The sequence below is a fragment of the Urocampus carinirostris genome, chromosome 3, assembly GCF_059441175.1.
Source record: "Urocampus carinirostris isolate Australia breed hairy pipefish chromosome 3, RoL_Ucar_1.0, whole genome shotgun sequence".
Lineage (NCBI taxonomy): Eukaryota > Metazoa > Chordata > Actinopteri > Syngnathiformes > Syngnathidae > Urocampus > Urocampus carinirostris.
In genome coordinates this window covers 61,332,223-61,345,929 of record NC_142351.1, presented here as the reverse complement: position 1 = coordinate 61,345,929, position 13,707 = coordinate 61,332,223, and the positions used below count along the sequence as shown (strand labels likewise).

General features: G+C 43.6%; 1 protein-coding gene across 1 annotated transcript in view; it reads right to left on the bottom strand.

Annotated features, from left to right (window-relative positions):
* Nucleotides 1-13,707, bottom strand: part of crfa4 (cytokine receptor family, class I receptor 4) — a 34,194-nt gene that overhangs the window by 19,596 nt on the left and 891 nt on the right. Inside the window, exon 2 of the mRNA XM_088332839.1 lies at nucleotides 2,943-3,055. Within this exon, the coding sequence (XP_088188965.1) occupies nucleotides 2,943-3,039 (97 nt within the window). The 5' untranslated portion in view covers nucleotides 3,040-3,055. The remainder of the gene's footprint in view (nucleotides 1-2,942; nucleotides 3,056-13,707) is intronic.

The window sequence follows — 13,707 nt, the reverse complement described above, 5'->3', positions numbered from 1 at the left end:
GTCATACAACAGGTAAAATTTCGAGTTCAATTAAATAAAATTGCACATTTTCAAAAAACCTTGCTTCACTTGTAAATTGATTTCACTCATACCTTGATTTTAATTGATTTTATCAATTACGTTTGAATAATAACTTATACATTTCTTATACATCACAAAGGTAAAGGGTAAATATTAACAATATAAATTGTTTATACTGCTTGTAATTGTTCAGTATATTAACAAAATGTGTTCGATTGTAAAGCATTAAAAGCCACAAAATGCTACGGGTCCGTCAGTTCCACAAACACTGGCTGGGTAACAACAGCATGAACATAACACAAGGGTTAAATGGCAGGAGTGATTTTGATCATATCTTTGTACAGAATGTCCACACATCGAGGAAGCCACTTGGCCCACTTCCTATATCCTGAGAATTAATGTGTTTTGGCCCCCCAATATGGCAAGTAGCAGTTTGGTGAGAGTCACGACATTTGGACAAATACCAGCATCTAACTCAGAGGTGGCCAACCCGGTCCTCAAGAACCACATGTCCTGCATGTTTTGGAGGTTTCTCTTCCCCAACTCATGTGATGCAAATTTGAAGCTTGTTAGCCAGATGTGTGGGAGCTTGATAATTACCACAGTGATTGGACTCACCTTTACTTGAGCAGACTCCAAACTCCAAACACATGCAGGACATGCTGCTCTTGAGGACCGGGTTAGATTCTAACTCTTCAACAGACTTATTATTTTAAAAAAAAGATGACCAAGTTCCATCAACCTCGTCTGGTCGGAGAGGGATGACGTTACACGCACGAACGTGGTCACCTGAGGAAACGGGGTTGCCATGCCAATATGCTTACACACTAAATTTTCTGCAGGCCTCCAGAAATGAGTCAAAACTGCAAAAAAAATGGCTGGCATCAGTTTTTCACATATACAGTGGCTTGTGAAACTATTTGGCCCCCTTGAACTTTGTGACCTTTTGCCACATTTCAGACTTCAAACATAACGATACAAAACTGTAATTTCTTGTGAAGCATCAACAATAAGTGGGACACAATCATGAAGTGGAACACACACTATTCGATACTTTAAACTTTTTAACCAATAAAAAACAAAAAAGTGGATGTGCAAAATTATTCAGCCCCTTTGCTTTCAGTGCAGCAAATTGTCCGGAAGTTCAGTGAGGATCTCTGAATGATTCAATGTTGATCTAAATGACTAACGATGATATATGGAATCCACCTGTGTGTAATCAAGTCTTTGTATAAATGCACCTGCACTGTGATAGTCTCAGAGGTCTGTTTAAAGCACAGAGAGCATCATGAAGGACGAGGAACACACCAGGCAGGTCCGAGATACTGTTGTGGATTGGTTTAAAGCTGAAAAAGATTTCCCAAGCTTTAAACATCCCAAGGAGAGCTGTGCAAGCAATAAGATTGAAATGGAAGGAGTATCAAACCACTGCAAATCTACCAAGATCGGCCCGTCCCCCTAAACTTTCAGCTCATACAAGGAGAAAACTGATCAGAGATGCAGCCAAGGGGCCCATGATCACTCTGGATGAACAGCAGAGGTCTACAGCTGAGGTGGGAGAATCTGTCCATAGGACAACAATCAGTCCTATACTGCACAAATCTGGCCTTAATGGAAGAGTGGCAAAATGAAGCCATTTCTTAAAGATATCCATAAAAGGTTTTGTTTAATGTTTGCCACAAGCCACCTGGGAGACACACCAAACATGTGGAAGAAGGTGCTCTGGTCAAATGAGACCAAAATCGAACATTTTGGCAACAATGCAAGACGTTATGTTTGGCGTAAAAGCAGCACAGCTCATCACCCTCAAACCCCCATGCCCACAGTCAAACAAGGTGGTTTGTGCCTGCTTTTCTTCAGCAGGGACAGGGAAGATGGTTAAAATGGGAAGATGGATGAGCCAAATAAAGGACCATTCTGGAAGCAAACCTGATGGAGTCCGCAAAAGACCTGAGACTGGGACGGAGATTTGTCTTCCAACAAGACAATGATCCCAAACATAACACAAAAGCTACAATGGAATGGTTCACCAGGAAACATATCAATGTGTTAGAATGGCCAAGTCAAAGTTCACACGTAAATCCAATTGAGAATCTGTGGAAAGAACTGAAAACTCTGTTCACAAATGATTTCCATTCAACCTCACTGAGCTCGAGCTGTTTTGCAAGGAGGAATGGCCAAAAAAATATCAGTTTCTCGATATGCAAAACTGATAGAAACATACCCCAGCGACTTGCAGCTGTAATTGCAGCAGAAGGTGGCGCTCAAAAGTATTAACTCAATGGGGCTGAATAGTTTTGCACACCCACTTTTTACTTTTTTATTTGTTAAAAAAGTTTAAACTATCCAATAAAGTGTGTTCCACTTCATGATTGTGTCCCACTTATTGTTGATTACAGTTTTGTATGTTTATGTTTGAAGTCTGAAATGTGGCAAAAGGTCACAAAGTTTAGTGGGGACAAATAGTTTCGCAAGCCACTGTAATTAGTTCTAATTGAATTTATTTGGACCCTTTAGGGAAATTCATTTTCGCCAACTGTACCACAGGGGTACAGTCAGTGCTGTCTCAGAAGAGTGTGTGCCAAATTACTTTTTTTCCAGCACCTGGTATTCCCAGGCAGTCTCACATCAAAGTACTGAATGAGTTATTAATGTTGTCAGATCTGTTGTGGAAGCGAGATTGGGTAGTCAGTCTTGTGTACATTCCTTGAGAGGGGGGGGGGGGCTCAGGGAGGCTAAAATTATCCAGGCTTTTCAACAACAACTTTCTTTGCGCAGTGAAAGGAAATTCCATGACATGTTCATTTGCATGCAAAAGTGACTTTTACCTGTCTGGAATAAGCAAGAATCATTTTTTTGTAGGGGAAAAAGTATCCTGCCAAATTCCTAAGAGGTGGTTGCAAGGAAGTGTCGGGACTCACCTGCCGCTATTCTGTCCCGAGATAGGCTGCCGGGTTTCTGGGCTGTGCCGCATCCCACTGAGGCAAAAACCAGGCACAACAGCAGCTCCAGCATCATGCTCTCTTCCAGCAAACTGTCAACAAAGAGCAACTTAGATTGCTGAAAAGATAACCAACAGCAATTGGAGCGTCCCTCAGTCATAAGACGCATCACAAGTCTGAACATCCTCCATGCCCCACTCCCCACTTGCCGTCATGTTGTGCTTATAAAATCATTGGAAGAGAACCAAAAAAATGATAGAATCTTGCACGTTACCAGGGCTTACTACAAGGCACATGTTTCAGACTGATGGCACGCAGGCAAAACATGGCCCCATCTTTTTGTTGCCCATAAGAGCTTAAAAGGACTGTGCCAGTAAAAAATAACAGATCAAAAGAGTGCTTTGACCAAAATCTACATTTTCCACTATGCCCGTCGACTACAATACCCGCAAAGTGCCAGCTCAGTTCCACTACACAGCAATATTTCCATATGGATGCCAATGAGTGCAATTGGGAAATATATGATACAAAAAATGTCCAAGAAGATTTTGTTATACAGTGATACCTCTACATACTGTACAAAATTAATCTGCTCGTATCTAGGATTGTTTATATCCATCCATCGATCCATCCATCCATTATTTTCCGCTTATCCGGGGTCGGGTCGTGGGGGCAGCAGCCTTCAAAGGGAAGCCCGGACATACTTATCCCCAGCCAGCTCATCCGACGGGATCCCGAGGCGTTCCCAAGCCAGCCGAGAGACATAGTCTCTCCAGCGTGTCCTGGGTCGCCCCCGGGGCCTCCTGCCGGTAGGACATGCCTGGAACACCTCCCGAGGGAGGCGTCCAAGAGGCATCCTTATCAGATGCCCGAGCCACCTCAACCTGCTCCTCTCAATGCGGAGGAGCAGTGGCTCTATATAGAGTCCCTCCAGGATGACTGAGCTTCTCACCTTATCCCTAAGGGGAAACCCAGACACCCTACGGAGGAAACTCATTTCGGCCACTTGTATCCGGGATCGTGTTCTTTCGGTCATAACCCAAAGTTCATGACCATAGGTAAGGGCAGGAATGTAGATCGACCGGTAGATCGAGAGCTTTGCCTTTCGGCTCAGCTGCCGCTTCACCACGACGGACCGGTACAAGGTCCGAATGACGGCAGACACTGCACCGACCCGTCTGTCGAACTCCCGTTCCATCCTACCCTCACTCATGAACAAGACACCAAGATAGTTGAACTCCTTTACTTGGGGCAAGATCTCATCCCCAACCCAGATGGAGCATGCCACCCTTTTCCGACTGAGTACCATGGTGTCGTACTTGGAGGTGCTGATCCTCATCCCGGCCGCTTCACACTCGGCTGCGAGTCGCTCCAGCGAGAGCTGAAGATCACGGCCTGAGGAAGCCAACAGCACCATGTCATCTGCAAAAAGCAGTGACACAATGCTGAGGCCCTCAAACCAGACTCCATCCCCACCAAGGCTGCGCCTAGAAATTCTGTCCATAAAAGTTATGAACAGAATCGGTGACAAAGGGCAGCTCTGGCAGAGTCCAACCCTCACTGGGAACGAATCCGACTTACTGCAGGCAATGCAGACTCTGACACCAAGCATACAGGGACCGTGCAGTCCGGATAATACTGTGCGGTACCCCATACTCCCGAAGCACCCCCCACAGGGCCTCCTGAGGAACACGGTCGAATGCCTTCTCCAAGTCTACAAAACACATGTAGATCGGACAGGCAAACTCCCATGCACCCTCAAAGGCCCTGCAGAGTGTGTAGAGCTGGTCCAGTGTTCCACGGCCAGGACAAAAACCACACTGTTCCTCCTGAATCCGAGATTTGACCTCCTGGCGGACCCTCCTCTCCAGTACCCCTGAATAGACCTTACCAGGGAGGCTGAGAAGTGTGATTCCCCTGTAGTTGGAACACACTCTCTGGTCCCCTTTCTTAAAGAGGAGAACCACCACCCCAGTCTGCCAGTCCAGAGGCACTGTCCCCGATATTGCAGAGACGTGTCAACTATGACACGCCCGCAACATCCAGAGCCTTAATGAACTCCGGGCGGATCTCATCGACCCCCGGGGCCCTGCCACTGAGGAACTTTTTGACCACCTCGGTGACTTCAACCCCAGTGATGCGAGAGCCCAACTTAGAGTCCTCCGGCTCTGCTTCCTCAGAGGAAGACGTGTCAGTGGGATTGAGGAGGTCTTCGAAGTACTCCGCCCACCGATTCACAACGTCCCGGGTCGAAGTCAGCAGCGACCCATCGGCACTATACACAGTGTCAATGGCACACCGCTTCCCCCCCTAAGACGCCGGATGTCGGACCAGAATTTCCTCTAAGCCGTTCAGAGGTCGGCTTCCATGGCCTCGCCAAACTCTTCTAATGCCCGAGTTTTTGCCTCGGCAACCGTCCACTCGGACTCAATGTGCACCGCCTCCCTCGGGACATGGGCAATGTTCTGCCGGAGGTGTAAATTGAAACTTCTTCTGACAGGTGATTCTGCCAGCCGTTCCCAACAGACCCTCACAACACGCTTGGGTCTGCGGGGTCAGACCAGGATCTTTCCCCACCATCAAAGCCAAGTGTCCAGAACATTTGGCCGCAGGTCCGACGAAACAACGACAAAGTCGATCATCGAACTACGGCCTAGGGTATCCTGGTGCCAAGTGCACATATGGACACCCTTATGTCCGAACATGGTGTTCGTTATGGACAAACCATGACGGGCACAGAAGTCCAATAACGAAACACCACTCAGGTTCTGGTCAGGGGGGCCGTTTTTCCCAATTACGCCCCTCCAGGTCTCACTGTCATTGCCCACGTGAGCGTTGAAGTCTCCCAGCAGTACAAGGGAGTCCCCAGGGGGTGCGCTCTCAAGCACACCCTCTAAGGACTCCAAGAAGGGTGGGTACTCTGAACTGCTATTTGGTGCATAAGCACAAAGAACAGTCAGGACCTGTCCCCCCACCCGAAGGCGGAGGGAGGCTACCCTCTCGTCTACCAGGGTGAACACCAACATACAGTCACTGAGCCGTGGAGCAACTAATATGCCCACACCGGCTCTGCGCCTCTCACCACGGGCAACTCCAGAGTGGAAGAGAGTCCAACCCCTCTCGAGAGGACTGGTTCCAGAGCCCAAGCTGTGCGTGGAGGTGAGTCCGACTATATCTAGTCTGAATTTCTCCACCTCACAAACCGACTCGGGCTCCTTCCCTGCCAGAGAGGTAACGTTCCATGTCCTAAAAGCCAGTTTCTGTAGCCGGGGATCGTCGCGCCAAGGACCCCTCCCTTGGCCGCTACCCAGCTCTCTGTGCACCCGACCCCTTTGGCCCCTCCTACAGGTGGTGAGCCCATGGGAAGAGGGTCCCACGTCGTCCCTTCGGGCTGTGCCCGGCCGGACCCCGTGGGTAAAGGTCCGGCCACCAGGCGCTCACCAGCGGACCCCACCCCCAGGCCTGGCTCCAGAAGGGGGCCCCGATACCCCGCGTCCGGGCGAGGAAAATTGAGGACCAACATTTTTTGCCGTCATAAGGGGTCTTCGATCTGAATTTTTTCTGGCCACTCACCTGGAACCTCTTTGCCATGGGTGACCCTACCAGGGGCTTAAAGCCTCCGACAACATAGCTCCTTGGATCATTGGGACACACAAACTCCTCCACCACGATAAGGTAGCAGATCAAGGAGAAGTGGCATCCCTGGGTGGGGTATTGTATATATCTCGAGCGAATTTTTCCGGTATGGAAACCAATAAATTTGTTTATGGCCTTTCAAAATCATTAAAGTTAACTCTAAATGGCTAGAAAACACATCTCTCTGCTCACTGAAAACATTCAAATAGTAATTAAAAATAATAATTTTCTACGCCGCTTATCCTCACCAGGGTCACAGGGGTGCTGGAGCTCATTCCAGCTAACTTCAGGCAGTGGGGAGGGGACACCGCAAACTGGTTTCCAGTCGCAGGGCACACAAAAAGAGACAACCATTCATACGCTCACTTACATCTAGAGACAATTTGGAGTCACAATTAACCTGTCATGCATGTTTAGGAATGTGGGAAGAAACCACAGGGTCTGTAGGGAACCCATTGAATCCATGATCTCAGAACTGTGCTGCAAACGCGCTAATTACTGACAAAAACACAGCAATAAGATCAACAGGATAATAACAAAATTAATTTGAAACCCCAGTCTGTAGTGCTAATGTCAGGAAATTCTCGGAATTTGGATTTTCCCTCATATGTCGGGCAAAATTCGTGCTTGAAAAATATCTCCCATCCTAAATTTCTCGTAGGACGTATGCAGAGGTGTCACTATATTTCTTTTATAACATGGCTTGCAACCAGTTCAATTTAAAATGAATACCATTGTGAACACAACATTAATTTTAAGTACACTTATATTTCTTGTAACCATAATTTGGTTACATGATTTGTGAAGTGTGACACGTAGAAAGTGTTTAGACTAACATGGGGAAAAAAACTCAGATAAGCCCTAAATTTATCTCTCTCTCCCTCTTTGTTCTCAATTGTTTATCAAAGTTACTGATTTTGAATTCATTGTAACTTCATATTTAGGGGGAAAAAATGTAAGTCAATAATCAATCAAAATAATAAAACAATTTAGAAGCTACTTTAAAAATGAAGCATCCACCAGAAAATCATTTTATTTAAAAATCTCAAAATTTTAGCAGTGAACACTAATGTGATGAATATGAAAGCAATTAGCAGTGTCTGTCTCATTACCGCTGGGTATGTTATTATGCAGAATCGGAATATCATCAAGAAATTCCTAAACAACGTCAACACGCAAAAAAAAATCCAATTAAGGTCTTAGTCTGACTGCAAATATTCGGATGGAAATGTATACGATTGTCCTTTCACTGTCGGGTTATGGATGCATGTACAGCATACGCATTCAAATGGTCCGATTTCTAGTGCACAGTTTCTCCAAATTGGATACTTTTTTGGTTTTTTTGTTGTCAAAAGAATCGGGGACTTGTAGTACAGAGACGAATGATACACACAATCCCACATTACTCACTAAAAAAGCCTCTGACAGGACTGATTTTTCCAGGAAATTTTAGTTCTACAACCCAGAGCAAAAAGTATGGAATCACCAGTCTTGGGCAAGCCCTCACTCAGACCTTATATTCTGTAGAAAAAACTCAGATCACTGGCAAGAATCATAGTTCCAACGAGAGAGATGTCTCTTGTGACCAAAGACAGGATCGTCAAATTTCTCGGAGAAGGTAACTCTATTGTTGCCAAAGATGTGGGTTTTCATAGTCAGCTGTATTGAAGACCAAGTACAAACAGCATTGGAAGGCTGCTACAGTCAAGCGAACTGTCAGGCCAAGGAAGACATGTAGGAGTCAAGACAAACAACTAAATGCCATGTCTTGAAAACAGAAAAATGCACAACAAGACAAATGAAGAGGAAATAGGAGGAAGTTAGCGTTAATGCAATTGTGCCAAATCGCCTAAAGGAAAGCTAAAAGGAAACCATCGTTGATGCTTAAACCCCAAAAAACAAGCCTGCAATGGGCAGTCTCTTAGAGTGAGGGCCTGCGTGCGTTTGTGTGCACGCGCGTCTGCGATTAGAGCCGCTTGCTGCACGCGTGCACGCAGAGACGTGCTCAGCGCCTGCTTTAATTCCAAAGGAAAATCAAATATCTTCTTATTTTTTCGACCTTTCAACAAGGTAAAAAGGCAATAATGGACTGTGGAAGATTGGACGAAGGTTATCTTTAGTCACGAATCTGCATTGGACAATGTGATGATGCTGGAACTTTTGTTTGGTGCCATTCCAGTGAGATTTACAAAGAGTACTGCCCGAAGAAAATATCAAAATTGCCACAATCCTTAATGATATGGGTCTGCATGTCAGGCGAAGGCACCGGGGAGATGGCTGTGGTCAAATCTGCAATAAATGCACAGGTTTACATTGACATTTTGGACAGCTTTCTTATTCCTTCATTTGACAAATTCGTTGGGCATGATAAACTAACTTTTCCAGATGCCACAGAACCAAAACTGGAAGCATTCCATAGAGAAAGACGCATCCAGTCAATGTCATGGCCCGCAAATAGCCCAGATCTCAACCCAATTAAAAATCTGTGGTGGAAATTGGAAAAGAAATATCCAGAGCAAGGCTCCGACCTGCAAAGATGATCTGGCAACTGCTATCAATGAGAGTTGGCACCAGATTGATGAAGAATACTGTGTGTCACTCATCATGCCTCAGAGACTGTGAGCTGTCATAAAAGCCAAGGGTGGTGCAACTAAATTCTAGTTACAGTATATGTTTTGATTGATATTTCTTTGTCTGATTTTTATGATTCAAATTTTTTTACTCATAATTGAGTGATTCAATATGTATTTTCCTGTACTTGCTCTATAATATTAACATTTACTGAATATTCCAATGTTTTTTTTTCTTAATTTATTTTAGTGTTTCTGAATGTCAATATGTTGCACATTGGAGTGACCTGATTGTTTCATGTTTGTGATCTGAGTTTTTTCTACAAAATAAATGTTCTGAGTGAGGGCTTGCCCAAGACTGGTGATTCCATACTCTTTGCTAGTGGTTGTATTTCCTGCCCCTACGGCAAAAATGCCATAGTTGTATCCATCTACATAGAGTGTTTATGTCCATTCTTCCGGCAAGCCACTTATTAGCACAACTTGAAAACAGACAAAGCATTGGACTCCAATAATTGAGCACTATTTTGAAACGAGAAGGAAACAAGCTTGTTACTGAATTGATTTGGGTGTATGACGTGGATGAAATCATCCATTGCTTAAAGTTAAATGTGGAAATGATCTCTATTTGTGTAATGACGTTGCTCTCCCCTTTTCGATCGGATTGCTCGCAAACACCGTTTTTATGGGATTATAAATTGAAAATCCTACTACTGATCCCAGTCGGACTATTCCCTGCATGTAAAGATAGTGATAATTGCCCAGTTTGCTTTGAGGAAGGTGTTGACTCAAATGAAGGGTAGCAGGTGTGGGGGAACAGAGGTGAGTGAACAAAAAAGAAAATAAAGTGCTTGGTGATAAAAAAAAAACAGGATCCCATCAATCTATTTTCCTTCCTTCACATATGGTCATGGGTGGAAGATCCCAGATACAAGTGAATGAAATGTTTCCTCCGCAGGATATCCAGGCTCTCCCTGTTTCTGAGCTAGCTAGGGAACAGTTTTTGATCCAAATGCATGATTTAGACCCTGCCTGGATAAGTGTATGTTATCCGGTAGATGGATTGGAAGGTTCAAAGTTAAAAGGGACAAAACCTCCAGGAAGTACGACAGATCTCTCTTATCTTTCTAGTCCGTCCCTTTGTAAAACAACTTAATAAGTCAATTATAATCTACAGCAGGGGTCGGGAACCTTTTTGACTCAAAGAGCCATAAAAGCAAAAAATATTAATTTTATTTTGGGAAAGAGCCACACCATATATTATGAGACAAATTTACAAAATTGCTAAACCCGCACCCCAGACAAAAGCTTAGTCTTCAGCACATTTATTTTTGATGATTTGATAAAAAATATGAAAAGAGAATAATGCCAGAGCCCCTGTCCCAAAATCAATAAACATACCACTTTAAACTTGTCTCTTTCTTGCAATTACTCAAGATCGGTTAAACTCCTTTTGACCCTTTTTTTCATACATATTGGTTTCAAAACCAGATGCAAGCAGTTATTGTGTAAAAACGTCACAACATTCTGCAAATAGGGAGCCTCATGAGCTCACTTTTGGCGCAGATGGCGTAGGGTGAGAGATGGGAGGGAGTGCTTGCGCTTTTTGCATGGCTCCACCCATCCCTCCCACTCACCCAATCAAAAGACTAAGTTCTCTTCCGGTGTTTTGGCGTGTTTACAGTGTGTTCTGTGGATTCATCATAAGGTATCTGAACACTGAACACAGATTATATAGTGAACTTTTATATAAAGGATTCTTTAGCGTTGTACAGCCAAAACGAGTTCCCCCCCCCCCCTTTTTTGTGTGACACCTTGACTGTAAATTGTAGTGAAAAACGTGCCCTATATATACTGCGAAGTATCATCGGACTCTTACCTTTGGATTGGACAAGATGGAGAAATTTTGCATGCAATCAAATTTGGCTCTGAGCCATAGATATTCATAGAAAGAGCCATATATGGCTCGCGAGCCATAGGTTCCCGACCCCTGATCTACAGTATCCCAATTTCACACTCCCATCCGTGTTGTTTTCCTGCTACTGTTGGTACAAATGTGTTACAAGAGAACAGGTTCCTGGAACACAATTGCTTTTTTCACGTTATTGATAAAATTTTGTAACTCGACTGTCATTCCCACAAGAAGATTTACTGAGTTTCACATTAAATGCAAATAATGGCAATATTTTACGATTGCTGAATTGTTCTGCATTGCTAATGTGGTCACATACAATGAGGATGATGGGTTTCTCCTCATGGGGCTATTTTCCCTAAGATATATTCACTCACATCCGAGCCGAATATCAAACTATAAAGTGAAACACTGAAATCAGGGGGTCAGCTTATATGCGCATATTTGGTTATGTATCACCACATGGGAAGAATGCATGGCTTATAAAGAGTCAACAAACTAACCCAATCAATGGGGTAAACGTAAGCACAGAATGTATGGTAAAAGTGTGTCAAGTGTTGGGCTTTTTATTCGTAAAATTATTTTTGCAATACACAATGTCTGGCGAAAAGAATAAAATGTCTTGGACAGTACCCAGAAATGGAGGTGATATCCATGCAGTTGTCAGCACAGAGATACAATGGATATGGACCGTCTCGGCAAAGTGTTCATTTGCAAACTTTCAAGATTGCTCAAGCCAAGAAATATGAAGGCTTCACTTCTACCACAGGTTGATGAACACTGTTTCTTCTATTGTTTCCATTATGTGACTATTTTAAAGCTTTTATAAATATACATATACCTTGTATGCAAGTATATACGGTAATGTGTTACTTTTGGAGCATCGCGCTACTTTTTAGTGTCAGTACATATGTTGGCCTGGGGAGGGATGGGCACCACCAGGCTGTACTTTCCCAAGACACACCACAAGAACGGGTACCCATTCGACCCTAGTGGCTAAGGGATCCAACCAACTAACCTACCACCCAATCTGGGGGGGATTTAATGTGTTACCTTTCAAAAGAAAAACTAGTAACTGTAACTACTGTTTTACAGTAAAGCGGCCAACACTGATTCCCGCATTTTTTTAAGGTGTGTGGAAGATCATTACATACATTGACACTGTCTTGTAACTAATTTACAAACGGCTCACATGTGGTTGTGTTACTGTACCTATAAACTGTCCTGCAGGGGTCAAAGTTTACTCAAGCAGATGCACCTTGACTATTCTGTTTAGCTCTATCGTTTATCTCTATATATCTCTATATATCTAATCTAAACTACTTTATAAATCCTGATTAGCGCGTGTGCGTGTGTGCGCGTGTGTTTGTATGTTACATTTAGGCACTGAAAAGACTAAACTGATTTTCGTGAAAATATACATAGTTGTACTTTAGGCCTGCGCAAGTGTCTTTGGCTGGGTTTTGTGTCAAGACACCACTGATAAACACCAACAAAATCGCTAAATACTTACTTTCGATTGGTCTGCTTTCGTGAGGTCTTTAACGCTCTCTAGGTTGCAAATTCTGTACTGCAGCTCCCAACCACTGACCACTTCAAGTAGCTGAATACATTCTTCTATGGAACCAACACATTGATTGATGCAGTTGTTTCTTATGCAAGTTTCAACAAACTACGGGCCCAACAACCTCACTTAAGTAGAAGGCCTTGCGACCGGGTCATTATTCTCGTCATCAACAATCAACCTCCCAAAGAACCTGCGACGTCAATCCTCATTGTCTGCATTTCTATGCTCCATTTGCTGCTGCAGTAATGATTTAGAATTAAGAAACCTTACCTTCTTTATTCTGCTAACAACAAGAACATATCGCTTTATCGCAACAAAACAATGTTGAGAAAGTCTAGCGGCAGGCAAAATCTTCTTTTGGACTGGTAACAGTTACCAAATCACATCAGCTGATGAGCCTTTTTGGGATAAGATGAAGGTCCCGCAGGCTTGAATCCCGAACGGGACATCCCACCATGTAAACACACATACGTGAACGTTCTTAAATCCATAACGAAATTAATTTTGAAGTTGAGGGTGCTCACGTCAGATTCAGACGAAGGTCTATTGTGGGAAAAGAACTGTGTCTAATGAATTACGTTGGAGTCGGATGTCACAAGATGAATTACTTGAAGCAGTTAACGCAGGATCGTTTAGGTACAAAGATAATGTACAACCATGCGTGTGTGTCAAATGTGAAAATCACGTGGATAATTTTCCTGTTGGACTGTTATCTCATTGTGCTTAGTCTGAAAATCCAGCAGTCACCATCTTACATGAAGACAAAAAAACGAGGAAAAAGTGGTATTCTTGAGAGCGCTACAAAAACAGAGGAGGTTGTCGTTTTCTATTTTTTTATGTGTCCTTTATTTCTCTGAACATCAGTGACTTGATGCCATGATTGAGGTCGAGCTCTGTTACTTGGAAGTTGCAAGATTAAAACGTAACATTTTTAATTTAACAGGCACCCGAGAATGACAAAGACACTTTTTGTCTCAAGTCACAAATTTCATGTACCAAGCATAACAAATTTCAGCTCAAATGGACAATGTTTTCTTCTGTTAAATGAACATTTAGAAA